The sequence below is a fragment of the Melanerpes formicivorus genome, unplaced genomic scaffold (assembly GCF_026170545.1).
Source record: "Melanerpes formicivorus ecotype bairdi unplaced genomic scaffold, bMelFor1.0.p_v2 SCAF_58, whole genome shotgun sequence".
Lineage (NCBI taxonomy): Eukaryota > Metazoa > Chordata > Aves > Piciformes > Picidae > Melanerpes > Melanerpes formicivorus.
Genome location: NW_027142410.1, coordinates 2984057 through 3010097, shown reverse-complemented (window position 1 = coordinate 3010097; position 26041 = coordinate 2984057). Strand labels below are relative to the sequence as shown.

Below are 26041 nucleotides of genomic sequence, written 5' to 3'. Positions count from 1 at the left end.
TCACTCAAGGGAGGGAGAAAGTGGGGCGTTTATTTGTTGATGAGTATTTATGTGTGTATGTGTGAGAGCCGAGCAGATGGGGAGATGATACTCATGTGTCTGTGAGACAGCACAAAGTGAGAGGCAGACGGTGGCTGAGAGACTTGGGCTAGGTATCAGCAGAGAGAAGGGGAAAGGTGCAGAGGGAAGGGAAGACAGATTACTTTTCTTCTGACGTCTATTTCTTCTTGCCTGACACTTTCACATAACTATGATGACAGGAGAAATCAGAACCTCTGGGGCACTCAACTGACCCCTAAACCACCTGTGGACGTTTCGGTTCTCTGGGAAATTCCTCGGACCTGAGTGTTAGCGTCAGCCAGACGGAGTTCGTCGTGGGTTTCAAGTCCGCAGATGTGTGCGCCGGGACTGGATTTTTAAGGGGTTTTGAGGAGACGGAGAATGCGTCGAGGACCCTGCTCCGCCTCCCTCGGCGCCTTGCTGTCCCGGTGCTCCCGGCGCAGCAGCGGAGCTGAGCGTAGCCTCCGGGCCGGGCTGACAGGTGTGAGGTGGGGGGCAGCAAGGGCTCTGGCTCTGGCGGTCCCGTGGCGGGCGGGGAGCGGGTGGTCCCGGGGCGGTCCCGGGGAGGTCCCGGGGAGGGCGGGGAGCGGGCGGTCCCGGGGCGATCCCGGGGCGGTCCCGGGGCGGTCCCGGGGCGGGCGGGGGTTGCTGTCCGCGGTACTGCAGCGAGCCGCTCCCGCCGCCCCGTCGGATGGTGTGGAGGGGCGCAGCTGCCCGGTACCGCCCCCCGCATCGCGCAACATCTGGCCCACATCTGGGAAGAGGATGCGAAAAGTGACGTGGGGATTGGCCGCGGGTTCCTGACGTCGTGGTTCGTGTCACCCCCTCCCCTCCCCTGCCAGCCCGCCCCGGTGAGTCTTTGCGGCGAGGAGGGGGAGGTGCAACATCTGGGGGGCGGCACATCTGGGAGCGGAGGAGGGACGGGGGCGGAGGGAGGACCGGGCCCAGCCGGCAGCTCCGGACCCTCCTTCCCTCCCTCCCTCCGCCCCTCCCCGCCCCTCCGCCGCGCACGGCACCGCCGGGAGCCGGGAGCCGGCCGGGGCCATGCATACCGGAGCCCCCGAGGGCGCGGTGGCGTGCTCGGCGCTGCACCATGGCCGCTGAGAACGGCTCGGCGGCGGCGAGCGGCGGCGGGCGCTGGGGGCTGCCCGGTGAGTCACTGTTCGGGGGCTCCGTCTGCATGGGGCGGGGGAGAGGATGGGAGGGAAGGACAGGGCATCCCCCGGGGCCCCTGTGGCGAGGGCGGGGGGCAGCGTAGTTGGGGGAGTATAGGGAGGGGGTGCTCACCACTGGGATAGGTAGCACCCGAGTGGCCCCAGGAACGGCAGGGTGTCTCTCTGACAACTTCCCGGCACTCCTGAGTCCCTCCAGGACCCCCGGGCTTGCCCCGCGGCTCGGGACCCCCTCGTCGGTTCACGTCCCCGGGCTGCGTGGAGTCGTGCAAGGGCTGCAGCCCCGCCACGGCGCCGGGATGAGAGCCGGCAGCCCCCTTCCCATTCCCATCTCAGTCGGCACTGCTCCCCGGGATCCGTGGTCCAGGGCACTTCTGATCACCCAGGAATCGGCCCTGTCAGCACCCTGCCGGGGGTACACGAGCACCCCGGGTCAGGCACCACACAAGGAGCGGTCGTTCCCTCCCCTGGTGCCTCCTCTTGGAAGAAGATTTGTTTTCTAGGCAGTAGAGTTCCTGCATGCTTCTTTGCTTTCCTCTGAGCTCCAACAAGGAGCAGCAGGGACAAGCTCCCCTGTCTGTTGGGTACTTTGTCCCCCTCTCTGGCCCTTGGGGCAACCTCCCGGGACATGACTAGGCAGAAGTCCCCTCACCTCCGAGCAGAGCCCTTTGCCAGGCTGGGCATTGCGAGGGGGATAGGTCTTGCTCCCTGTCTCTCTAGGTGTGGGTCCCTTTTACCTTTCAGCCCTTGCTAGCCCTTCTGCACCCTCCCTGCTGGTAATGGCACAGCTGCCCCGTGCTCTCTCTCTGTTGGCCCATCTCGGGCAAGACGTGGCCAGCCCCACCCTTCTTTTTTTTTTCCCCCAAATAATGACATTGGCTTCAAAACAGGGAGCAGTTCTTGTTGCTTTTGTTTTTCATGAAAACAGTGCTGGTTCCTCTCCTGTCCTGCTTTCAACCCCTCTGACTCTTTTGCATCCACATTTTCTATCTGCTCTTTGCACAGCACAAGTCTAGGGAGAGACTTCCCCACCTGAAGAACAGCTAGCATTCTTCTGTGCCCCACGGGCAGCTGGCAAAGCTGGTGGGCTCTGCTTGGATGTTTGTCACAGGTGCCTTGAGTGACCTTTGAGGCCGGCTCAGCTTCTCCTGCCATTACTTGCAGGATGAGCAGAGGAGTTGGGAGGACTGGTACCCACCCAGTGGGGTGGCTTGTTGGTGCTGACAATTTCCACCAAAATACTCAGATGCCAGGGTCCTAGAGCTCAGGCTTTCGGTGAAACATCGCCAGTGACAATGCTCACGTTGAAATCACAGGTGACAGCGAGATGCTTTTCACTGTCACTGCTGCTGGGCATCACCTCCTGCTGCCTAACACCTTAACTTCTGTGATCTGAGCCCCTGCAGCTATCCTTCAGCCTGCACTAGGCCCCCATGAGGCATCCCAAAGCAGAGCAAGGCACCCAAGGGGGCGATTTTACAGAGATCCTAGGAAATAGCAACCAGTCCCTGGTTCACCCCTCAGCTGGGCTGGTGGCCAGTGGGCAGAGCCCCCGGGTGGGGATGGCAGCAGGTAGCTGGGAGGGGGCATTGTCCCTCTGCAGGACGACCCCTGGTTTTTGCGGTAGCCAAGCCAACGCGCCCTGGCTCGGAGCCAGCAGCGTGTTCCCAGGTCTGCTGGGCAGGGCAGCAGTGTCCCCAAGAGGGACCTGGTGAGTGGGCAGCGGGGAGCTGGCGGAAGGAGGAGGGCTACCGGTAACAGCGGTTTGTTTATTCACGCGAAGGGCAGAGCCATCTCAGCAGGTCAAGTCTGTTTTCTTTCATAGGAGAGAAGTGAACTGAAAGGATTAATTAACCCTGTGATCCAATTACTCCCGAGTTTGCAGGAGGAGCATGGTTTTTCTCTTTAAACTGTCCCCACGAGGATGCTGTTGATGTCAGGTTTTGTCGTGGCTGGGGTTTTGTGGATGGTTTCCTTTCCCTTTTTTTTTAATTACAATGACAAACATCTCCTCAGGAAGCAAACAAACCAACCAACCCAACCCAAACCAACAGCAAGAGCCCCCAGAAAACCAAACCAGGCAATAAATATAGTGAGAGGAGGACAAGTGGCTGATGCAGAGCAGACCCCAGCACACGTTCGCTGTGGACCCCTTCTCTGCCTGCCTTGCTGAAGCCCCAGCCAGCAGCAGCCAGAGCGGTGGAGAGGTTGGTGAGTGCCCAGCTGAGGTGACAGACGCAGCTCTGTGAAGGCAGAGGGAAGAGCAACAGCGAGAGGAGAGGCAAATGGAGGCTGTTGGCAAGGGGCTGCTGCTTTCCGCACAAACGCAGCTCCTCTGTCCACGCTGCAAGAGTTGCAGCTGGGCAAGCTAACCCCACTCCTTTGTCATGCAACACCAGGGCTTTGAGGGGCATCTTCTGGAGGAATAGACTTTCTCCTTGAGTCAGTTTCTGCTCAGGCTGACACGAGGTTATGCCCTTGTTGGTCCCCAGCAAGCCAAGGGAGGAGGTTTGCTTTGCGTTTCAGCAGCCATTCTGGGCCGGTTCTAAAGCTGCATATTGAAAGGATGTGTTCCAGGGAAATGTGAGGGTGTGGGACCTGGCACAGACAAGAAATGGAAATTTGGACCAGATCTTTCCCATCTACATCCCCTCCTCTCTTCATCCCTCTCCCAGCAGCTCCCACAGGCTGCTTCTAAGCCTGTCCTAGCACCAGCAACCACCATGAGTGTGCCAGGCACCGATGGTGATGTGGGGCTCAGCATCTCGGTAGTGTGGAAACCTCTTCAGGTTGGTGTTGGGAGCCATCTCTCTTCCATGGGATTCAGGTGACCAGTCAGAAAGTCAACACCAGTTTCTAGGAAGACACCTGTGCTCTTCTGCCCAGGGTCCTGGCAGGCCAGGCAGTGAGAGTCTTCATGGACAATTGTTATCTGACTCATAACCAAGTGGTGTAGCCTGCTAGCCTTGGCCATCCCTGGGAGAGCACTGCCCACCATGGCATCCCTTTAACCCTCTAGGCACAGGAAAGGCTTTCTGCATCCAGATCTTTGACCATACCAAGGCTGTCCCTTGTGCTACAGTCTGACAAATTCAGCTGCTGAAGTTTCAAAGGGCAGTTGGGCATTTCTTGGACACATGCATCTGGGGCACACGGTTCCCAGGCAGGCTTGCTCACTACGCCAGTACTTTGCTGGCACAGGAGCACACAGGGCAGGGTGTTTTACCTACAGGTTCCCCACTTGATATTTAGCAGCAGGGTTTTAGCAGCAGATGCACAACCAGTGCCCATCACCACTGCCAGACACCTGGGTGTCCCCATCCTGTCTGTGTGTGTTAGCATCCATTGCATCTGCCTTGTAGATGGATGTGTTTGATCTCTTGGGACTTGACTCTGGGTCAGGACAACATTATCTGAGCTGGCTTCAGGCCTTGAGTCCCCTGACACAGCAAGTGTGAGCAAATCAAGCTCTGATGGAGATGCTCCTCAGCCTGACCCCTCGCGTGCCAGGCACAGCTGCTTACACCTCCGCCTCAGGGCTGCTGCAGGCACCCTCCAGAGATGCCTTCAGCCCAGAGGCTGCACTGTAAGGAGGAGGAATTCCAGGAAAAGCTCAGTTTATACCTTGTAAGGTCTAAATTTACTAAGAAAATGAACTTCACCAGACTGTCCAAGCCTTGAAACTCAGCGGCTGCAGGCACAGAGCCTCATCCCTCTGATAAGCCCTGAAATCTTTGCTGGAGCACCTGCAAATCAGGGTTGTGGGAGCAACACTGGCCCTCCTGTCTTACTGTGACCCTATTCCTGTGCAGTGTGGGCTTCAGTCCCACTGCTGCCCGTCAGGCTGCAGCAGAGGTGCCCAAATGCATCCTGCTCTGTTCCCCCCACCCCATCATTAGGCAGGTTGAGACATGCTGGTGTAAAGGACATGCATCCACCCTGAGTGCTCTTTCCATAATTCAGAGAGGGTTGGAGAGGACCATGGGGAGCCACAGGGCTCTTTGATTGTCTTCAAGAGCCTCAAAGAGGAGTATCATCCTAGGTCAGCTGGCACAGGATGAGCAGCTGCTGGGAAATTGTTCCTTCAGAGGCAAGACTCAGTGTAAACCATGGAGCTCCTCAGACCCAGTGGGCTTGGCCAAAGCTATCGACAAGGTCCTGAGTTATCAAAACTCCTCCATCCAAGACAGCCAGGCAGAGTGGCAGTCTCCTGCTCCCCCAACTGATGTTCAATCTACTATAGTTTGAAGCACCCCACAGCTTAGAGGCAACAGGGTTGTGTACCAGGTACCTCAGCTGGAGGAGCGCTGGGTGAAGTGTGGTGTGGGGGTTTAAGGCTCACGGTGGAATTGGTCTGCACTGACCAGCTAATGGGTTAACATCTTTAGGCTCTTAAAGCAGAATTAGATTGGTTTATCTGTGGGAAACTCAGAGTTCCTGTTGTGCAACACCAAGGTCTGAAAACATCACTCTGCAAACACAATGTCCCAGGCCCTTGTGTCTGCTCCAGGTCAGGGGCTGGCCCTCCAGAGGCACTCATGGCGCCTTGCTTCACTGATCCCTTGCCTGCAGCCCCTCTCAGTGTTGATGTTAGCTTGGCCTCCCCACAAGCAGCATGGCCAGGCTGCCTCTGCCGCCAAGGGACAGGCATCCTTGTGGGATCTCTGCGTGACTGCGACGGGAAGGAGCGTACCCTGCGTCTCGCCGACTCTAGTGCCTTCAGGGCAGTTTGGATCCCTGCTCCCTTGGCAGATACATCATGTGCAGTCCCAGTTAAAGCCAAAAATGTGTGTGCAGAGAGCAGTGGAGAGCAATGAAGCCCTGCTGGCATCAGCCTTTGCCTGACAACAGGCTTGAGTTGCCTGGGCTTGGGTCTGCCTTTCTGCAGCACTGAGGAGCAGCATCTAGCAGGGTCATCTCTAGGCTGTTTGCAGAGCTCACATCCCCTGCCATGGCCCACAACCAGTGTACAGCTCATAAAACCTTCTGCTACCAAACACAGCCACAGTGAATGAGGTGGCTAAAACCCCTGTCCAGTGCTGCAGGATGCTGCCTGTGGTGTAGAGCCATGAGAGGTTGCAGATCACCATCACAGTGAGTGAGGTGTCTCCTAGGCAGAGCTGAGGTACCTGGTCATGAGAACTGCATCCCATGAAAGTTTCCAGCCCCAGCACTGCCACTGCTCTGCCCAGAAAGGACCTGGTGGAAGGCTTCAGGGAAGGCAGCAGGGAGAGGTTTGCAGGCAGTTTCTCTGCATGACGTCTCTCCCTCTCAGAAGAGTTTCTTACAGCTCCTCTGCGGTGGTGATATGTAATTCCTCCCTGGCAGCCTAGAGCTATTCCTACCTCCTTTCTCACCACCCCTCCCCTTCTCTGCTGTCTCCATGAACAGTGGTTTCCTACCTGCTCTCCTCACCTGGTCCTTGCCACCTGTCCATGCCCTGGACTCCACTGTCCATTTTCTGCTGCAGCTCCCGTCTTTCACTCTGTCCCCTTGCTCAGGCATCACCTCCAATGCCAAACCCTCTGGCAGGTCTCATGGCCAAGTGAGGTCTAATATTTTCATTTTCCTTTTCATTAGCATCCCAAAAATTCTCCTCTGCTGCCTGTCCTCAGGACTAGGGCTGTACTCTGTCACATTCACACCCACCCAGCAGGTCTCTTGCTTTTGCCCAATGTTCTGTGCTTGTCTCAGGGCATCAGCTCTCTTTCCTCTTACCAACTGCTCAGCTGGCTTGTTCCTCCTTTCAGAGCTCCACAGAGCCTCACCCTGCTCCAGAAGGCAAGGGGCTCTGGTTCCCATTGCCCAGTCTTTAAAATTTCAGATGGGCACCTTGGTGTTTTCTCTCTGCCGTGCCTTGGGTCTGGGAGTTGTCCTTCTGACAGCTCTGCTCTGCCAGAGCAACACCACATCCCACTGCCTGAGCTGCAGTCCCACCCCACAGCCCCTGGGGAATCCAGGGGGACAAACAGTGTGGGCACAGAGTGCTGCAGAGCTCTGCCTGGGTTCCAGCCCCCACCTTGCCCAGTACCAGCCCTGGCTCCTGGGGGACTAGGTCAGGCTGCTACCTCAGGTGCACAGGCAACCGTGCCTCTGCAGGGCTGTGGCAGGGTGAGGGACTTCCCTGCAACTGGCTTCCCCAAAGAGGGGCTGAGTCCACCTGCCTCACCATTCCCAGGCACTGCTGATCCTTGTCCCTGCTACAGAGGGTGCTGCTCTTCTAAGCAACTCCCTGCCCTTTTCCCCCTGTCCATCCTCCATCACCGTCTGTCTTGCAGGTGTCTGATCCTGGCTACTAACCTGTCCCTGGGGAGAGCCCAGCAGCTGAGGGAGCTGGGGTTGTTTAGCCTGGAGAAGAGGAGGCTCAGGGGAGACCTTATTGCTGTCTACAACTACCTGAAGGGAGGTTGTAGCCAGGCAGGGGTCAGTCTCTTCTCCCAGGCAATCTGTGTCAGAACAAGAGGACACAGTCTGAAGCTGCACCAGGTGAGGTTTAGGCTGGATGTTAGGAGGAAATTCTTCACAGAAAGAGTGATTTGCCATTGGAATGTGCTGCCCAGGGAGGTGGTGGAGTCACCATCCCTGGAGGTGTTTAAGAGGAGCCTGGATGAGGCACTTGGTGCCATGGTTTAGTTGGTGTTGGGTGATAGGTTGGACTTGATGATCTCGAAGGTCTTTTCCAACCTGGTTAATTCTGTATCCTATATTCTGTAATCCAGGCAGTCCCTTGATGCTCTAATCCTCTCTCCCTCCTTCCCCTCTGCTGCCTGAGCCCAGAGCCCTTCCTGGGAGCTGGACCTGTAGGTCGCATTAAAGCTTGAGCCCAGGATAGAAAAGAACGTGAGCATCTCTCTGAGGCAGAGAGCATTAGTGCAGCAGACAGAGAGGAGTGCAGCTCTGGTCCTGCCTCAGCTCAAATGCCTGAAATTGTGCCAGGGGAGGTTTAGATTGGATATTAGGGAAAAAAAATCTTTACTGGAAGGGTGGTCAGGCATTGGAACAGGCTGCCCAGGAAGGTGTTGGAGTCACTGTCCCTGGAGCTGTTCAAAGAACCGCACGGGCATGGCACGTTGGGACGTGGTCTAATGGTGACCATGGTGGTCTTAAGTTGAAGGTTGGACTCTGTAATCTTAGATGCCTTTTCCAACCTAAACAATCCTGTGATTCTACAAAAGCCAAGCACATTCCTGCCCAGTGTCATGGTCTGAGCTCTGCCACCAGCACATAGGCATGCATAAATACCAGCCTCTCCTGCTGCCTTTGCTGTGCCCATCGTGCTGTCAAATCTGGGGGTCAAGAGGGAGGGGACAGGATATTCTCCATTGCACCCTGTGATAGGACAAGGGGTAATGGATATAAACTACAGCACAGGAGGTTCCACCTCAACATGAGGAGGAACTTCTTCACTGGGAGGGTCACAGAGCACTGGAACAGAGAGGTGGTAGAGTCTCCTTCTCTGGAGACTTTCAAGCCCCATCTGGGTGCATTCCTGTGTGACCTGTGCTAGATCCTATGGTCCTGCTCTGGCAGGAGGGTCAGACTTGATGATCTTCGGAGGTCCCTTCCAACCCCTAACATCCTGTGAACCTGTGATCAATCCTGGGCTGCAGCCCTGGGGAGCCAAGGCAGAGGGCACAGGAGGAAGAGGATGGTGTTGTGTCTGCCCCACCCAGGATGCTGCTGCAGTGAGCCTTCTCCCACCATGATGGTATCCACTGGAGTCCAGCCCAGGTGTGTGAGCTGCTGGGGAGGCACCAGTGCTTGGGAACCGTGGGCTGGGCAGAGTGGGTAAAGCTGGGCTTTGCCTTGCATGGCATTTGCTGGGCATGCTCACTATTAGTGTGGCACTGGTAGGTAATGACCTAATTGGGTGACAGATGGTTAATCAACTGTCAGAGTGGCCAGCCAGCGGCAGGTTATTTATAGGAGCCACTTTCAACCACTTTAAAACACTTTTTCCCCAGTCCCCTTCTGGTTTGCTAATGCTGTGTAGCCTCTTATGAGCTGATTACAACACAGAGCACCTTCTGGGGGGCCAGCTCAGGCAGGGGGTGCAGCCACGCCAGCTGTGGGGTGCTGGTGAGCAGCTGGGTTGAGTGCCACTTACATGAGCCACAGCATGGACCTGCAGGAGCTGCTGAGGGCTGTGAGCACAGTGCCTTGCAGGGGGTGGCTGCATTTTGTTTGGAAGCCCAGCGACAACCACCTAGCTGTAAGCGGCGGTGAAGGCAGCGTGGGCTCCTGGCTTGCTGGGGGCAAGATAATTGCAGTGCTCCCTTCTGGCCCTGGACAGAGCAAATGTTCAAAACCTGATGCAAAAAATATGTGCTGAGCACAGGGGGGGTTCACCCCTTCCCTCCCCCTGAAAGCTGGCAGCTCCTGTGCTGCAGAGCTCCCTACTTCTCCAGCGGCTCCAGGAAGAGCTGTCAGACTCCCAGCTTGCAGGGACGGCGGAATTTGCTTTGCCTGATGAGTACCAGTTGGACAGCAGAGTGACAAAGAGGGATACATTGTTCAAAGGGAAGAAACAAAATGCCCAGACCCACCCCGCACATTGCTGGCAAGAGGCAATTCGTCTGACACAATGGCTCCGATCTGGAGCAGGATAAGGATTTCAGGGGTCCATCAACCCGTGCCTGAGGATACCAACACAGCTGCCAGCTGGAGCTGGGAGGGCAGAGGGAGCCCTGCCATTTTAGCACAGCAAATCCCACTGCCCCTTCATCTGCTTTCTGTTTTCCTGGCTGGTTTATTGCTTTCATTGTTCCTGATGCCGAGGCACGGGAGCAGCCTGACACGAGCCTGGCAGTGACCCCAGCGGGGCAAACCCAGGCTGATGCCCACCCCCGAGGCACACGGACTCCCTTTGATGCTCTCCCTGCGTTTGGCACTGCCAAGGTGCCTGCTCCTGGTCTCTAGGAGCTCTGTTTTCACACACTTTGAGGAGTGTGAAACTGTCAACCAGAGCAATCCTTCACTAAACTGGTGCTATGAGTCAAGAACTAATTAACAGTTATTAGATAATGCAATTAGCACCACAAATGTCACACCCCCCACCCCCCGTGTGTCCCTTCACTTTGTGTGCAGGAGCCATATCCCTTTGGCATCTTCTACCCCTCTGGCATCTTCTATCCCTCCCCTCTTTTTCTTCCCTTCTCTCCTCAGATTCTGGTTGTGGCTGCACTCACTGCCCAGCCCCACACCACCTCACTCTCTCAGTGCCCTTAGGAAGCCCAAGACAAGTAGGAGGCAAGGAATGTGTTCCTCACAGCAATGCTGCAGCAAATATGCCCTGGCCCCGGCCCTCTGCACCCAGCTGGAGGGGAGGGTGATGTGTACCTTCCTCCAGGATGTTCCTGCCATGGAACAGGTCATCTTCCCTCCCTCCTGGAGACAGGCATCTGGAGCACCACAAAGTCAAATCAGTCAGGAGCTGCCATCCACAGCCACCCCCTCCCTACCAGTGTGGGAGCCTCCTGGACTCAAGGTCTTTTCAGCATTGCTGCTCCTCCAGAGGGTTGCTCACATCCATGCAGAGCAAAAGCCCCACTCCTGTGGGAGCAGCTCATGCTCAGCTGGTTTCTCAAATTCCTTCTCTTACAAACCTCTTCCCCTGACTGGCATGTGAGTGTGGGACTTGGTTTCTGGTGGCGAAACCCATTGAGCATTCTGGGTGGGTACACAGCCCTGCTCACTACCAGAGACTTCAGATGGACCAGCCATTGCTCCCTCCCACCCAGAGGATGAGGATGGGGCTGGGACTGAGGCAGTGACAGAGCAGGAAGGTGCCTCTGTGGTGGTGCTGTGAAGAACAGAGGCTGTGGAGGGGGCAGATGGAGACTGTACAGTACAGGGAGCAGAGGCAGGGGTCACTGGAGCAATAGGGCTACTTGCTCCAGCAGCTCATCCCACAGCTTGCAGTGCCACCATGGCATATATAAATACCAGCCTCTCCTGCTGCCCTTGCCATGCCCATGGGGAGGGGCACCAGTTCCTGCCACTCAGGGAACAGACAGGCTTGGTAGGAGGAAGCTGACCCTGTCCCACACGGGTTGAGTGCTCAGCAGGTGCTTGGTGACTAACTGCACTTGCTGGGCACCTGGCTCTAGCCAGCACAGACATTATAGGCATGGGATAATCATTAGCAATCCTTTGCTATGTGGCAATGGGCTGCAAAGCACTTTGGAGGGGCTGACAGGTTGGGAAGGCTTGCTGGAGTGACACACGAGGTGTGCAGCAAGGACACAGCAGGAGCTTTCCACCCTGCCCTTGGATGTCAGCCTGTGACCATGGAGGGGTGAGCAGGACTTGATTTGCTCTCTAGCTCTGGAGCCGTCTCTTCACCTAACAATGGTGGCACCCATGATCTCAGGCGGTGAGGCGACCTTGTTGTGCCAAGTGCTGCCCAAAATCAGTGGATCCCAGTCAAATGGCAACCTTCTCTGCTTGGATCTGCAGCTGCCTGAGCTTCTTGTCTTTATCTGAAATGTGCAAGATGCTGGGTAGGAAGGGAAAGGCATTTCCTTGTCTTGAGGACATGCTTGCTGAGTGCCCCAGTGGCCACAGAAACCCTCAGCCCAAGAGATGCTAACAGTCAAGAGTTGGAAGCTGCTTATGGCTTTGATGGAGAGGAGAAAACCAGCCACAACCCCCTGCCAGAAGTCCTAGTGGGGAAGGAGGCTGATGGTGGAGTTTGCTGTAGTTGCCTGGAGAGAGCAGGTCTGGGAGAATACCTGCTGAGTGCTACAGACAAGGGATGGCATGTGCAAGCTGGAAAGTCACTTGCTGTCACAGGTAGGGGCTCAGCCCCAGGAGCCCTTCTGGAGTGTCCTCTGAGTTTTGCCGAGGCAGAATCTCCTCCCTGGCTGCACTGCCAGCATGGAGAGAAGGGCAAAGGGGGTAGAAACAGGGAGGGTGATCTGGGATGGTTGGTTTGAGGAGAAGGAGAGGAGAAATGTGCTCATGGAAGTGCAACAGGAGAGGTGGGCATTTGGTGGGGGGGCACTCAGAGACTTTTAATGGGAAGTCTCCAGGGCCTGAAGAGGTCCCTTTTTGTCTGGAGTCTCCACAGCATGAGGGACAGTGATGCTGCTGGCATGAGAGTGGAGATGGAGTCAGAGTGCTGAGGCTGTTGCGGTTCTCCTGCATGCTCTCGCCATCTTCGGGCACATCCTGTGGATGCTCCCTGCATGGAATCATAGAATGCATTGGGTTGGAAGGGACCCTGAAAGGTCATCTTGTCCAACCTGCCTGCAGCAAGGAGGTACCTGGAAAGTCACTTGCCTGATCTGGTTGCATCACACAGCCCTGGTGCTCTCCATCCCTAAGGCAAATCGCAGGATCCATCCCGAGTGCCTGTGCAGCTGTGACACACAGCTTGGTCAGGTGCTCTGAGACCTGCTGAATTCATGCTACTCCTGCCCTGCTCCGTCTCCAGATAGAGCAAAGGCAGAACCAGGCTGTCCCAGTGAGTTTGGAGATGGGCGTCAGGGGCAGAGAGATGGAGGGAGTGATGGAGAGAGCAGGTGGAGGGATGGAGAAAGCAGATGGAGGGATGGAGAGAGCAGATGGAGAAAGAAGGATGCCCAGTACGGGCATGGCAGAAAATAGCCATGGTGTCTGAGGTGAGGGTGAGTGGTGTTCCCATCTGCAGGCTTCTACATGCTGTTGTATGTCTGTGTTGTACATAACTTCCCCTATGAAGAGAGACAGATATCCCTGAGGCTGTTCAGTTGTCAGAAGAGAAGATTGAGAGGGGATCTCATCCGTGTGTATAAATATCTGAGGGGTGGGTGTCAGGTGGAGGGGCCAATCTCTTTTGGGTGGTGCACACTAATAAGACAAGAAACAGCAGGTTCAAGCTTGAACATAGCAGGTTTCACCTCAACTTGAGGAGAAACTTCGTTACAGTGAGGGTGATGGAGCACTGAAACAGGTTGCCCAGAGAGGCTGTGGAGTCTCCTTCTCTGGAGACTTTCCAAACTCACCGGGATGCATTCCTGTGCAGACGACCCTGGGTGACCCTGCTTTGGCAGGGGGGTTGGACACGATCTCTGGAGGTCCCTTCCAGCCTCTAATGTACTGTGATACTGTAACTTCACACCGTTCTTGTTCCCTCTCCTACCCTCAGGCAGGAGGTTGCTTTATTTCTGTCCTTTGGTGAAGGCTCGTTTCAAAACACCCGTGAGAGTCCTTCACCCTGCCGGACTCACCTGGGGCTGCAGCTGCCCCTGTCTCAGCACACCAGTTTCCAGCATGACCTCTGGGTGGCATCCAACGACGTGCCAGTGGGGCTGCGCCGCTCTCCCTCCGTTGTTTCTCGTGTCCTCCACGAACAGTTTTACGGAGCGGGACGAGGAGGACTTTTCCTACCTCGTCCAGGGCTGTTAATTGCCCAAATGCACTTCGAAGAGGAGGCCAGTTCACAAACTCAGGTGGAAAAGCGAAACCCTCGGTTTAGCAGAGACGAAGACAAGGCTTCTTTGCAAGGTTTTCAAAGTCTCTGTGGAAGAGCTGGGGTAGATGTCTGCTTGATTGCTATCTTGTCTGATGGGGTTGATTAGCTGTTACAAGAGTGACAGCTCAATCTCCCCATCTCACTAAAGTGAGGAATTTAAACCTCATTTCCATTGTACTGAATCCAACCCCCAAACTGCCACGATTACACATTTCTATGTCACTTTACACACTTATCACCTCCTCTCACATCCCTGGCTAGGTGCCCAGGCAGCATGGCAGCAGAAAATGCTTTCCCCCTCCTCCCTTGATGCATCTCTTGTGCTTGGAGCTGGATGCAAAGCTGGGCAGTGCCAGTGGGCTTCCTCGCCCCGCCAGTGCTTGGCATTGAGTATCCACCAACGGATGTCGCTTTCTTTCCAGAGAACTTTGTCTTAGCAGGCCACATGTAATGGGCTCAGAGAATACTGGTGCAGAGGTATTTCTCTGTCCCTCACCTACTTCATTCCCCTGTGTATTTAAGAAAAGCCCAGCTGCTGTGGCAGGTGTAGCCCTGCTGAAGCAGAAGCTGCCTTAATGGCAGCTCTGTTGCTAGCCTGGTTTACCATCTCAGCAGCCCTGCTTCCATTTTCTCACCCCTGCTTCTCTTTCAAAAGCAACCACTGGGTCCCTGGTGCTGCCTGAGGTCATGAGTTCCACCACTGTTGGGTGAAAAGCCCACTCTGAAGTAGGAGAGCAGACCTTGGCTGTGTACTGGCGGCAGACATCTCCCACAAGCACAAGGCAAAGGCATTTCTTTTGAAAGACTCTAAGAAGCAACCCCAAAGCCCTGCTTGGGAGCAGTGTGCATCAATGGTGTGTTCAGACACTGAGCCAATTCATCTCCAGAAGCCCCAGGGGGTTGAAGCCAGCACTGTTACCCAAGCCAGTTGTCAGACACACACTGTGCCACGTGCTCCTGCTGCCTGTGCCAACATGGACACCTGCCCGCTCCACCGCTTCCTGCTGGGCTACCAGCAGCAGCACCCATGGGGCTGGGTGGACACAACCCTTGCCCTAGGCACTGAGTGGGGCTGCTGGAGAGGTTGCTCTTGCTGGCGTGGTGGGGTCAGGATGCTCCCAGCACCTAGTGTGAAGCTGGTAAAAGCCCAAAAGCTTTTTGGGGAGCTGGGTGGTGTAGGAGAGGCAAGTCCAAGGGGAAGCTCTCCTGACCAGTCCACCTCCCCCAGTACCTTTCCTCCTCTTTCCTCTTCCAGGAAATTCCCCTTCATCCCAGCACATCAATTTTGGGCCATTCCTGCTTTTTTTTTTTAAGGTCCATTCTCCTCTTACCTTGCTGGGGGGGTAGGGGGGGTGGTTAACCATAGGCATCTCAGTTTGGAAGAAGGTAGTCTTTCTGTCCTTAACTCTTTCCACCTTTCATAAACAATTCCATGTAGCAGCTTGAGATGTGGCAGGCTTCACCCTGTACGGCTGCACAGCTGGTGTGGCTGCAGCTGCAAGATGAAGTGGGACTGTGGGAAGGGGCCAGCATTTCCCATCATCATCCCTGGCTGATGGCACTTGTGCAGCCCACTCCCTCTCCTGTGCCTGCCAGGACTGGGCTGTGAACCGGGCCAGGCCAGAGTACCTGGTTCCAGCCTTATCTGGGTTGTCAGCATCTGCCTCTGAGCAATGTCACCTCTCTGTCAAGGCCTCCTCAGCTGGACAGGTTGGTACCTCGCAGTAAAGCACTGTGGGGCTCACACTGGGCTGAAGCTGTAGTGTAACTTGCTGTTTTCCTTGTCCCAGATGTAATCTTCCAGAAGGAGCTCTTTGCTGCGAGAGACACAGGTGAGCTGAGTGGACCATGGCAATGGCTTTGCTGCATAGTCCCCTCCTGGGGAGATGCTTTGGGGAGGCCATCAGGACATGCTTGGGGCATACTATAAACTTGCTTTGCTCCCTGGGGCAGGGCACTAGCTCCTGTCCTTGCAGTGAATGCTGTGCATCACCACAGCAGCTCCCTTCCTCCTGCAGCCCCTTGGCCTCTTTGCCTGCCTCTCTGGGGCACACGGGGGGCTCTGCTCCCACTGGGAGGTGGCTCCTGGCCCTGGACTGTTGCATCCTGGCCCAAGGGCTGTCTCCAGCCCTGTCCCCACTCCTCTCCCCACAGCACAACGTGCCTCCTCCGTTGCTAAACGGGGACACGAGAAGAGCCTTCAAAGAGCTCTTGGGGAAGGCTGCAATGGCAGAGACAAACCCAGTAAGAGCAGGAGATTGCTGAGCACTAACCAGGAGCGGTGCTGGCTGGGGAAGCTGAGGTGGCACCAAAGGCTGGCAGGCGTAATTCTCCCTTTGTGTCCCTGCTTGCCTTGCAGACCCCATGCACAACCTCTCTGCTCAGCCCTGGCAAGCGAAGATGGCCAATCTGACCTACGACAACTTCACCCTGGGCAACCGCTCCGAGGTGGCCATCCAGCCCCCCAGCAACTACAAGACGGTGGAGCTGGTGTTCATCGCCACGGTCACCGGCTCGCTCAGCCTCGTCACCGTGGTGGGCAACATCCTGGTGATGCTGTCCATCAAGGTGAACCGCCAGCTCCAGACTGTCAATAACTATTTCCTCTTCAGCCTGGCTTGCGCAGACCTCATCATCGGGGTCTTCTCCATGAACCTCTACACGGTCTACATCATCAAAGGCTACTGGCCGCTGGGGGCTGTGGTGTGTGACCTGTGGCTGGCCCTGGACTATGTGGTAAGCAATGCCTCCGTCATGAACTTGCTCATTATCAGCTTTGACCGCTACTTCTGTGTCACCAAGCCCCTGACCTACCCAGCCAGGAGGACCACCAAGATGGCAGGGCTGATGATCGCAGCCGCCTGGATATTGTCCTTCATTCTCTGGGCGCCTGCCATCTTGTTCTGGCAGTTCATTGTGGGCAAGAGGACGGTCCCCGAGAGAGAATGCTACATTCAGTTCCTCTCCAACCCAGCAGTGACCTTCGGCACGGCCATTGCTGCTTTCTACCTGCCCGTGGTCATCATGACGGTGCTGTACATCCACATCTCCCTGGCCAGCAGGAGCAGGGTGAGGAGGCACAAGCCTGAAAGCAGGAAAGAAAAGAAAGGCAAGTCCCTCAGGTTCCTGAAGGGCCCCGTGATCAAACAAAACAACAACAACTCCCCCAAGAAGGCTGTGGAGGTGAAAGAGGAGGTGAGGAACGGGAAAGTGGATGACCAGCCCTCAGCGCAGACAGAGGCCGCTGGCCAGCAGGAGGAGAAAGAGACCTCCAACGAGTCCAGCACCGTCAGCATGACCCAGACCACAAAAGACAAGCCCACAGCAGAAATCTTGCCGGCGGGGCAAGGACAGAGCCCAGCCCCGCCCCGAGTGAACCCAACGTCCAAGTGGTCCAAGATCAAGATTGTCACCAAGCAAACCGGGACCGAGTGCGTAACGGCCATCGAGATTGTCCCGGCCAAGGCAGGAGCCTCTACCCACAACTCCCTGTCCAACAGCCGCCCGGCCAACGTCGCCAGGAAGTTCGCCAGCATTGCCAGAAGCCAAGTGCGGAAGAAGCGCCAGATGGCAGCCCGGGAGAAGAAAGTCACCCGCACCATATTTGCCATCCTCCTGGCCTTCATCCTCACGTGGACGCCCTACAACGTGATGGTCCTCATCAACACCTTCTGCGAGACCTGCGTGCCCGAGACGGTGTGGTCCATCGGCTACTGGCTCTGCTACGTCAACAGCACCATCAACCCCGCCTGCTACGCCCTCTGCAATGCCACTTTCAAGAAAACCTTCAAGCACCTTCTCATGTGCCAGTACAGGAACATTGGCACGGCCAGATAAGCTGGCGCTCAGGGACCGCTTCGGCAACGTTCCGGAAGCTCTTCCCTTTGCCTCTTTTGCTGGGGAGGGTCCTCTGCTCCCCACCCACGGCAGTGCAGACTGTACAGTGATTGCAGATGATGCCCTTCATCCAACACTGACAAAAGTCCAAGGCACCGCTAAGGTGCAGCTCCTTCCAGTCACCCTGGGACTAGCCTGGGGAGCCAGTGGGCAACCTGGAGGCAAGAGAGGGAGATGCGGTCACCGGGAGCCCTCACCAGCCTCCTGCTCTTGAGAGGCTGGCCGAGTGGCATCAGTCTTTGTCCCAAGACTGGATGCCTCTTCTCCTCCTGGCTGACCATCTCCAGGGCATCAGAGCTTGTCTGCATGCAGACGGTCTAATGCTGGATGCTTTCGACAGGCTTTTAAATCAGTCATTACACAAGAAATGAAAAGAAGCCAGGGCCACACGTTTGCCAGCCACCTTGGACCAGGCTGGCTCAGGCATACTCACAGGGAGTCCTGCTGGCCCAGTCAGGTCTCCTCCCAAGGCAGCCAAGATGGCACCCTAGCAGATGTGCCAAGCTCCTTCCTTTCCCTTGAGAGATGCCTTCATACATCCTTACCCAGGGACTGAAGAGAGCAAATTTTGCCTGGGCTTCAGATCCATTCTATCCTTCAAGCCCTTTCTGCCCACAGCCAACAAATGGCTGGACAGACAGACAGACAAAGCTAAGCATCTCATTCCTGGGTGAGGCGTCACTTCTTACAATGATGGAAACTAAAACTGCAAAGAAAAGCAGTGGTGTGGTGCAAGACTTCTCTCCATGGCCTGGGGGAAACGTAGCCCCTGAGAAGTGGGCAGCAGCAACAGTGGAAATAACTGTCCTTGGGAGGGATGGGAGGAGGTGAGGGGGTTGGGAAGAGGGTCTGCAATATGGCTTAGGTGCCCTGTGTCCCATCTAGGCCATGAGCAGGTCCCCACTGTCTCCTTGCAGGTGTGGGGGACCCGATAATGCATGGCTCTGGGGGTGGGAGAAGACAGTGGTGGCCTCTAGCCCTGCTCCTGCCCCAAGTACAGGGGGACACCCCTGGAAGGCCAAGGGAGCTGGCTGCTGAGCTTTGTAAATGAACGTAACCCTGTCGTCGGTGTCGTGGCGGAGCCCTCAGCATGCAGGCTTCAGCCAGCTTCTCCAGCCCCCTCCCAGCCTAGCTGTGTGTGCAGCCCAGACCACCTTGGAGCTGCTCCTCAACTTCTCCCAAAGCTGAGTCTCTGCAAGAACTTGGTGGATACAGTTGGTTGCATATAACAGACGGGACGGGGCCACACTGGCACCGGCAAACTCCGTGTCCCACGTGTCCTTCCCGTGCCCACGCTGGGGTGATGCTGTGCAACCTGGAGAAAGGCTGCCCTGGCCCAGATGGGGACACCCCCTCCCCACCTCAACCATTGCCTTTAGGATAATTCACACAGCGGTGCCCAAAACGCCTGGTAGGCTTTGGGTTGGTTTTTTTTCCTTTCCAAACTGTTAAAACCGTGGCCCAGCCCTCCCTGAGACAAATAAAGACCTCGGACCAGAAACCAGCGGCCCTGGCGTGAGGAGTGAATGAGTTGTTGCCATCTGGTTGCTCCTCCCCAGCTTCCTGGTGTCACCTACCAGTCACACTTCCTGCAGCACACAGGTGCCAGCCCCTTCCCTCTTTCCCAAGATCAAGGAGGGAAGCATCCCGAAGTGCTGAGAAGAAGCTGTGAGGTCTGAGCCATGTGCCTGCTCCAGGCCCACATGTATTTAGGGTGTCAGGTAGTGATGGCACTAGGGGGAATGGAGCAAAAGTAGAAGTGGGTAGATGCAGATGGGATGTTAGGAAGAAGTTCTTCACCATGGGGGTGGTGAGACACTGGAACAGGTTGCCCAGGCAGGTGGTAGAAACCTCATCCCTGGAGGCTTTTGAGGCCAGGCTGGTTGTGGCTGTGAGCAACCTGATGTAGTGTGAGGTGTCCCTGCCCAGGGCAGGTGGGGTGGAACCAGGTGATCCCTGAGGTCCCTTCTAACCCTGACCATTCTCTGTGTGTGGCACCCATGACACCACCACCAGCCGCACGGTGACTTCACTGCCGCTCCTGGTGTGGGTCAGAAACGCTGAGGTTTGCTGGGGTTTCCATCCCTGTGGGGAGGACAGGTGGCTTGTGACACTTTTATTAAAAGATTTTTATTGGAAAAGAAAACAAACCCCATTTTCCAAAAGAAGTGAGAGCTCCCACCCAGCACCTGTGTTGGTGTGTCAAGGGCAGAAGGGCTGCAGCCCTGGCAGGGACACAGAGGGTTGGAAGTGATGGAAGAGAGGGGATGCAGTGGTTCTTGGGGACAATGGCTTTGTTTTCTCTGGCCCAGGGGATGCTGGAAAAAGCCCCCAGCTGAGAGCAGTCTTCATGGGAGTGAGGGGCATGAGTGGTGGGGTTACTTGGGCATTCAACACCCAGCCCTTCCTCCTGGTACTGGTACCTGGCAGAGGAGCAAGAGGGCTGCTGGCCTCACCCCAAGGCATCTTCTTTGTGCCAGAGGGTAGAAAAAATGTGTGCTCCCATTCCAGCTCTGCAGGCACATCCCAAAGAACCTCCACATCTGCTGAGAGGAGACAAGCAGGACACACCAGCAGCAGTGGTGGGGCAGCAGGGAGAGGGACAGCCCCTGCTGTGGGGCAGGTGGGTTTGCTCTCTACAACACTAGCGATTAAAACAAAGGCATCTCAGTGAAAGATGAGGTCACAGAAAGGAGGAAGGAGAGGAGGAGGAAGACTGGAGCGTGGCTGGCTGCAGCTGGGCATCCAGCCCTGTAGGCACCACGTCAAAGGGCCGTTGAGGATCTTGGCTTCTCACTCTAGTCCTTCCCCTTGCCCTTCTTTGCTACATGGGAGAAGCACAGAAGAGAAGAGTTAGTGTTCTGCTGGCAGCTCACCAACCCCGCGGGCACTGCCATGGCAGCCAGCACGGTGCAGCCTCCACCCAGCAAGCAAAGCTGTTTTGCACCAGCCCCACTCAAGAGAGGGGGAAATGTCTGTCTCACCAAAGCTGGAAGAGACCAGGGTTTTTCCTAGCAGGACCTGCATCCCACCCAGCCACCAGCTGGACTTTGGGGCTGTCATATGTTCTGATGCAGAGGGAAGAGCATCCTATGTGATCCCTCAAAACACCAGCAAAACCCAACCCAAAGGGACCAAGCTAGCCCTAGAGAGACCCTGCCTTTGTTCCCAGCAGGACTCTTTCAGGGATGGGAGTGCTAGGGACTGACCTTTGGCCTTTGATTTGATCTTGGAAGAGCAGGGCTTGGTCACATAGACAATCTCCTCGCACTGGGCATTGTACAGGGCTTTCTTCAGGATGCCAGAGCGAGTCTTCACACCTGTCTGAGAGCTACACCCACCCCAGCTCTCAAATTTGTACTTGCAGTCAGCTGTGGAACAGAAAGGAGAGGTGTCATTGCTGGCCAGGACCCGGTATGGGCACCAGCCCTGGCCACCCAGCCCAGGGTGGTCCCCAGATATCCCACTGCCATGCTACCCACCTCCAAACTTCTTCTTCCAGTTGCAGGGGATCTTGCACTTGAGCTTCTTGCTCTCATCTTTGCACGTTCCCTCGCGGTAGCCCAGGCCACAGTCCTTGCTGTTGGGGACACAGGGCCCCCAGCGCCAGTCCTCGCACTCCGAGATGTCCTTCTTTACCTTCTCTGCAAGGCAAGGGGGAGCAGGTGCTCGCGACAGGGACACAGGAGCATGCCCTGGGCTGCCCCCTACCCCATTATTCCTGTGCCCCAGGCTGCTCCTCACCTTTCTTGTTCTTGCCAGCCTCAGCAGTGGCAGCCAGCAGGATCAGCGCCAGGAGGAGGAGAAGGCCCCAGACACGCATCCTGCCTGGGGAGGAGAGAGAAGGTGAGGGTGCAATGCAGCAGGGAGGAGGGGGCACAGTGGACTGCAGGTAGCCTGCCTGGGCATGAGATGGCACCTGCCTCCATTGCAGACAGGTATGTGTGGGGGTGTGTGTTTGTGGGTACACACCCCCATGCTCTGCTCAGTGCCATCCTTTAGACCATGTGTATTAGTTTGCAACAGGAGGGTCAATTTTGCATCTCACCAACTGCCCCCAGCCACAGAACTGTTGGGCTGGGAGCTCGTTCCCATGCCCGCCATCCCCCATGGCCTTGCACATGGCCAAAATAGTCTCTGCAGGAACCTCTGCATCCCACACAGCAGCTGGGAAAGGCCCCTCCATTGGGTGCACTCAGGACCAGGCTGCTGCTTCTGCCTGCAGAAAGCAATGCAGCCCCACACCTGCAAGCTGGCAGCAGGGGCTGCTCCCTGTTGCAAGTCTCCAACTCATTCCACCCTGTATTTCTCCATGGCTCCTTTATCTGGCACCCAGCATCCTGCTGCCTCCCACCGATTCCCAGGGCCAGGGAAGTGTGGCTACCATGGCACCTTTCTCCAGCTCCAGAGCAATCCAGGAAGGGGAAAAAATGCCCAGCAAAACCAAAGGTGCTGTCTGAGTGCTAAACTAGCAGGTCAAGCCTCAGCAGAAAAGCTGGCACAACCTCAGTGCTCTCAGGAGAGACGGAATGGGAGAGCTGCGCCCACTGCTGGCACCTCAGCTGGCAGCACAGCACCCACCGTGCAGTGAGGGGGTGTGCACCCACCCAGGAGCAGGCCAAGGACAAGGGTGTATGCAAATAAGGGTGCAGCTCTCAGGGGCCTGCCTCCCTTTCCCTGCTCAGTGGCCTTAGGCCAGGTGACAGCTTCCCTCTGGCTGCCACCATGAGACTCTGTGGGACACTGTAGCTAACAATGGGGGCCCTGCTCCCAGCAGGAGTGCAAATGTACAAAGCCAGCATGTCAAGTCTGGCAGCCCCTTCCTTATTCCCCCAAAGCCTTTTAGGATGGCATTCACATCTGCCTGGCAGCAGCAAGCCGCAAAACACATTGCACCGGCCCTGTGGCTCCATCCTGGGTTTGGCAGGAGTGGTCAGGACACACCATGTGCCCCAGGGGAACAGTCAGTACAGGGAAGAGCCTGAGGCCAGCGTTTGCTCCCTGCCCCCAGGCTCCCCAGGCAGCCTGCTGGAGAGAGCAGCTCCCCACATTATTTAGGCTCCAGCGCATTCACCTTTCATGCGTCCGCCGCCGGCTCCGCTCTGCATTGAACTGTCACAGGGAATTACACAGCCTGGCTGGCTGAAGTGGGTGAGAGCTGCTTTCCCCCTCGCCTCAGTTCAGCTGGGAGCCATCCTGCCCAGCACGGCACCACTCAGCCCTCTTCCCACTCAGCTGCCTTCAAAAGGGCAAGAGCTCGGCCCAGACGGGCTGGTTACAGATGGCTGAGTTGGGGCTGCACTGAGTTGTAAGCAGTCCTGTCCCACTTTCTGCAGCAGATCATCCGGGGCATTGGACACCCACACTATTCACACATCCCCCTGGTCTCTGTAAGCTTCTTCCATCCTTTTCTGGAGAGCATTTCCATGTGTTTCTTCACCGGCCTCCCCGCCTGGCGCCTGCAGCTCAGATCCTGCAGACGCAGACTCTGAGCACCGAGGGCAGACAGCCCAAACTACTGTGGTCACCCCTGCCTCGCCTCCAGGCATGGACACCCTCTGCTCCCAAGTCATGAGTACCATGGGGCCCTGCCCCTGTCTACACAGGAATGTGAGAGGGGCAGGTTCTAAAGGGCAGCCCAGCTACAGCCCCAGGAGCTCCTGGGTCTACTCCCACACTCTGCCCAGCACATCACATCCCCCTTGCAAAGATCTGTGGGGACCCTCAGCCGTGGCTCATCCCTAAACATTCATAAGGGAAAGGGAGTGCAATTTTCCAGCTGGTTTTCCTGGCAGCCTGGTCCCTTTGTCAGCCAAACAAGAACTGTTCTTGGTAGGGTTGCCAGTGCCTTCAGCTGTATTCACACAGGCCAGCTTCTCCCACATCCCTGCAGGGCCCTGGCTTCTCTCCTCTCAGATCCCAGATGGCTCTCACACCACGCCAGTCTCTCTCAGGAACGGGCTGCATGACCAGAGAAGTTTGGAGCCTGCCTGCACCATTGTAGTCCCCATTTTCCCTTCCTCCACTAGCTTCCCTGGTTTCGAATAATCTATGATCAGCTCTATTAAAATAATAAGAGGCCTGGTGATGCTGATGCAGAGCCCAGATATTCACCACTGCAATGGGAGAGAGTAGAGCCCTCTCCAGAACCTACTCAGGGTCAAGCAGAGACACTGGCAACTGCATCTCCTAACGCTGACCACACCATCTCTCCCAGCTCCTGTCTCCTGATGCTGTCCTGATGGTCTCTTCTCCCAAGTGATTAGTGATAGAAGAGGAGGAAATGTCCTCAAGTTGTACCAGGGCAGGTTTAGATTGGGTATTAAGAGACAAAAATATTTACTGAAAGAGTATTCAAACACTGGAACAGGCTGCCCAGGGAGGTGGTGGAGTCACCATCCCTGGAGGCATTCAAAACACGTGTGGACATGGCACTTCAGGACCTGGTTTGGTGGGCATTGTGGTATTGGGTTGACAGGTGGACTCAGTGATCTTAAAGGTCTTTTCCAACAAAACAGATTCTATGATTCTCTCCAGGAAGCAGGGGCCCCTGGACCATGAGCCCCCCTCTCAGCCCCTCTTTCAGCAGTGGTACCTCTTGCTTCGGCTCAAATTGCAGCTGGCTCTGGCAGAGCTGGGCGCACTGCTGCTGCCCTCCCTTCGAGGGCTGAGCTGTTTCCCAGGCTCTGGGCAAGGAGCCCAGTGCCCGGGGAGCCCATGGCTCGGGTACCCAGTGCCTCCCCGCCCCTCAGCAGGAATTTCCCTGCTGCCAGGAGAGAGACGACTGAGGTTTTCCATCAGCCAAGGCATGACCCCGATGGGCATGACCAGGAGACTGCGGGAGGTACCCGAGGAGGGCAGAGCCGCGGGGGCTGCAGGGCTTCCCAGCAGACGGCCTCACCGTCCCCTCGCAGCGAGGAGAAGGTGCTCCGGGGTAAAAGGGTTTGCCCTGCTTTCTCTGGGGTAGAGAGGAGAGCAAGCAGCGCCTGTCCACGCTTCCACTCTCTGCTCCCTCCCTGTGACCCCAGCACAGCCCCTTTCTCTCCGTCCGATCTGCCCCATTCGCTCCCCGGAAAGGCTGGCGGTGGCCGAGCCCGCTCCACGGCAGCTACGGACGGGGCATCTCCCTCCACCTGAGCCCTCCCCGGACCGTTGTGGGGATGCCTCCCTCCTGGCAAGGGGATTCGACTCAGATCCCGGGCCACTACCTCGCCCCCTGCTTGCTCTCCAGGAGTCCTGACTCCCCACCAGACTCCTTCAGACACTCTCCTGCGTCTTCACAGGCGCCCCTAGAACCCCTGCCGCAAACCTAATTCTTGCTGCAGCTTCTCTCCTGCCAGGGCCGTGTCTGCCACCCCGCCAAACCCCTTTGCCCCACCGGGAAGCCCTCAGAGTTACCGCCGCCTCTCCGGTGAGGCCAGGTCGTGGCTCGCTCATCCCCGCGGCGGCGAGGGCTCGGAAAGCGGGGGCCCGACCTTGCGTACCGTGGAGAGCCCACACTCACCTGCGGTGGGAAGCGGGGTGCGGAGCGGGGTGCGGGACGCGGTGCGGAGCGGAGCGGAGCTGCTGCCTTTGTGTGGCGGCCGCGTGCGGAGCCCCCGCGCAGCGCACAGCGGCCCCTGACGTCGGGCTCGGCTGGCAGCAAAAAAGGTGGTTTTTTAACCCAAAACTTTTCACAAGCTCCTCCTCTGCCCCCCCAAGCCCTCCCCTCCCCGTGCAGGCACAAAGGCACCTTCCTCCGGGCTCTGCCTCTCGGTGAGGCTCCTCGGCGCGCACCAGCGAAGCCGTGGGGGTTCAGCTGGCCTCCCCAAAATTAATGAGCGGCTGAGAGGGTGTAAGCTGGGCAGGGCTCCCCTCGGGTCGGCCCCTCATGAGACCCACTGCAGTTGGGCAGAGTGAAGGGGAACACCCTGCGTCTCTTAACAGCTCCGTGGATACCCACCCTGATGGATCGAGTTTTCACGGTCTCTGCCCTTCCCATCCTTCTCCACTTGTTCGTGGGAGGGTACCTGCTTAGCACTTGAAGCAGCACATTACTTTTATGCTGACCCACCTGTTTCTCTAGCCCCATCCCTCATGACATGCCCGTCCCCAGCTCAGCCAAGCTGCCACCAAGCAGTGGACCAAGCAGTGATAGAAGATCAGGCTGGGGATGAAAGAGCATTGCAGACATAACCGCTCCCTTCCCCACATCCACCTCCTTTTCTTAGGAGGTGAGGAGATGTAGGGGCCAAGCCAACTCCCTTCTGGAGTTACCAGTCAGAAAGACGATCGTCGTGCCAGAAGAATGGGGCTTACCAATTACCCTGAAGGAAGGCTGAGAGCCGGGCTGCCACAGGTGGGGCTGGAGGGGGCTGTTTTTTATGAGCTGCTTCACAACCAGGAATCGCTTTCCGAGAGATTCCTGCATTTAACTCACACCCTGCCGGCAGTTTCCTGAACATCTGCAGAGGTT

The 26041-nt window shown here is 56.7% G+C and overlaps 2 protein-coding genes across 3 annotated transcripts; one reads left to right on the top strand and one right to left on the bottom strand.

Moving 5' to 3' along the window:
• The first annotated feature begins 1092 nt into the window (after positions 1-1092).
• On the top strand, positions 1093-19087 carry CHRM4 (cholinergic receptor muscarinic 4). Of its 2 annotated transcripts, none has more exons than XM_068161495.1 (3): positions 1093-1211; positions 15480-15521; positions 16049-19087. In XM_068161495.1, the coding sequence occupies exons 1-3, from the start codon at positions 1154-1156 to the stop codon at positions 17524-17526; spliced, it is 1578 nt and encodes a 525-aa protein (XP_068017596.1). In that variant the 5' UTR covers positions 1093-1153; the 3' UTR covers positions 17527-19087. The 2 variants fall into 2 exon arrangements, with proteins under 2 accessions (XP_068017596.1, XP_068017597.1); XM_068161496.1 differs by lacking the exon at positions 1093-1211 and adding an exon at positions 8585-8963.
• Positions 19088-19691: 604 nt separating this feature from the next.
• Positions 19692-25172, bottom strand: MDK (midkine). Its single transcript, XM_068161497.1, has 5 exons — positions 25091-25172; positions 21331-21414; positions 21069-21230; positions 20796-20957; positions 19692-20410 (listed from the first exon to the last, which is right to left on the bottom strand). The coding sequence occupies exons 2-5, from the start codon at positions 21407-21409 to the stop codon at positions 20385-20387; spliced, it is 429 nt and encodes a 142-aa protein (XP_068017598.1). The 5' UTR covers positions 21410-21414; positions 25091-25172; the 3' UTR covers positions 19692-20384.
• Positions 25173-26041: the final 869 nt, after the last annotated feature.

Bases quoted from the DNA above. Each gene is read 5' to 3' on its own strand.
- CHRM4 (XM_068161495.1), top strand. From the start codon at position 1,154: ATGGCCGCTGAGAACGGCTCGGCGGCGGCGAGCGGCGGCGGGCGCTGG. The intron at 1,212-15,479 runs GTGAGTCACTGT...TCCTTGTCCCAG, and splicing joins CGGGCGCTGGGGGCTGCCCG to ATGTAATCTTCCAGAAGGAG. The intron at 15,522-16,048 runs GTGAGCTGAGTG...CTTGCCTTGCAG, and splicing joins CTTTGCTGCGAGAGACACAG to ACCCCATGCACAACCTCTCT.
- MDK (XM_068161497.1), bottom strand. From the start codon at position 21,409: ATGCGTGTCTGGGGCCTTCTCCTCCTCCTGGCGCTGATCCTGCTGGCT. The intron at 21,231-21,330 runs GTGAGGAGCAGC...CTTGCCTTGCAG, and splicing joins GGCTGGCAAGAACAAGAAAG to AGAAGGTAAAGAAGGACATC. The intron at 20,958-21,068 runs GTGGGTAGCATG...TCTGTTCCACAG, and splicing joins CTGGAAGAAGAAGTTTGGAG to CTGACTGCAAGTACAAATTT.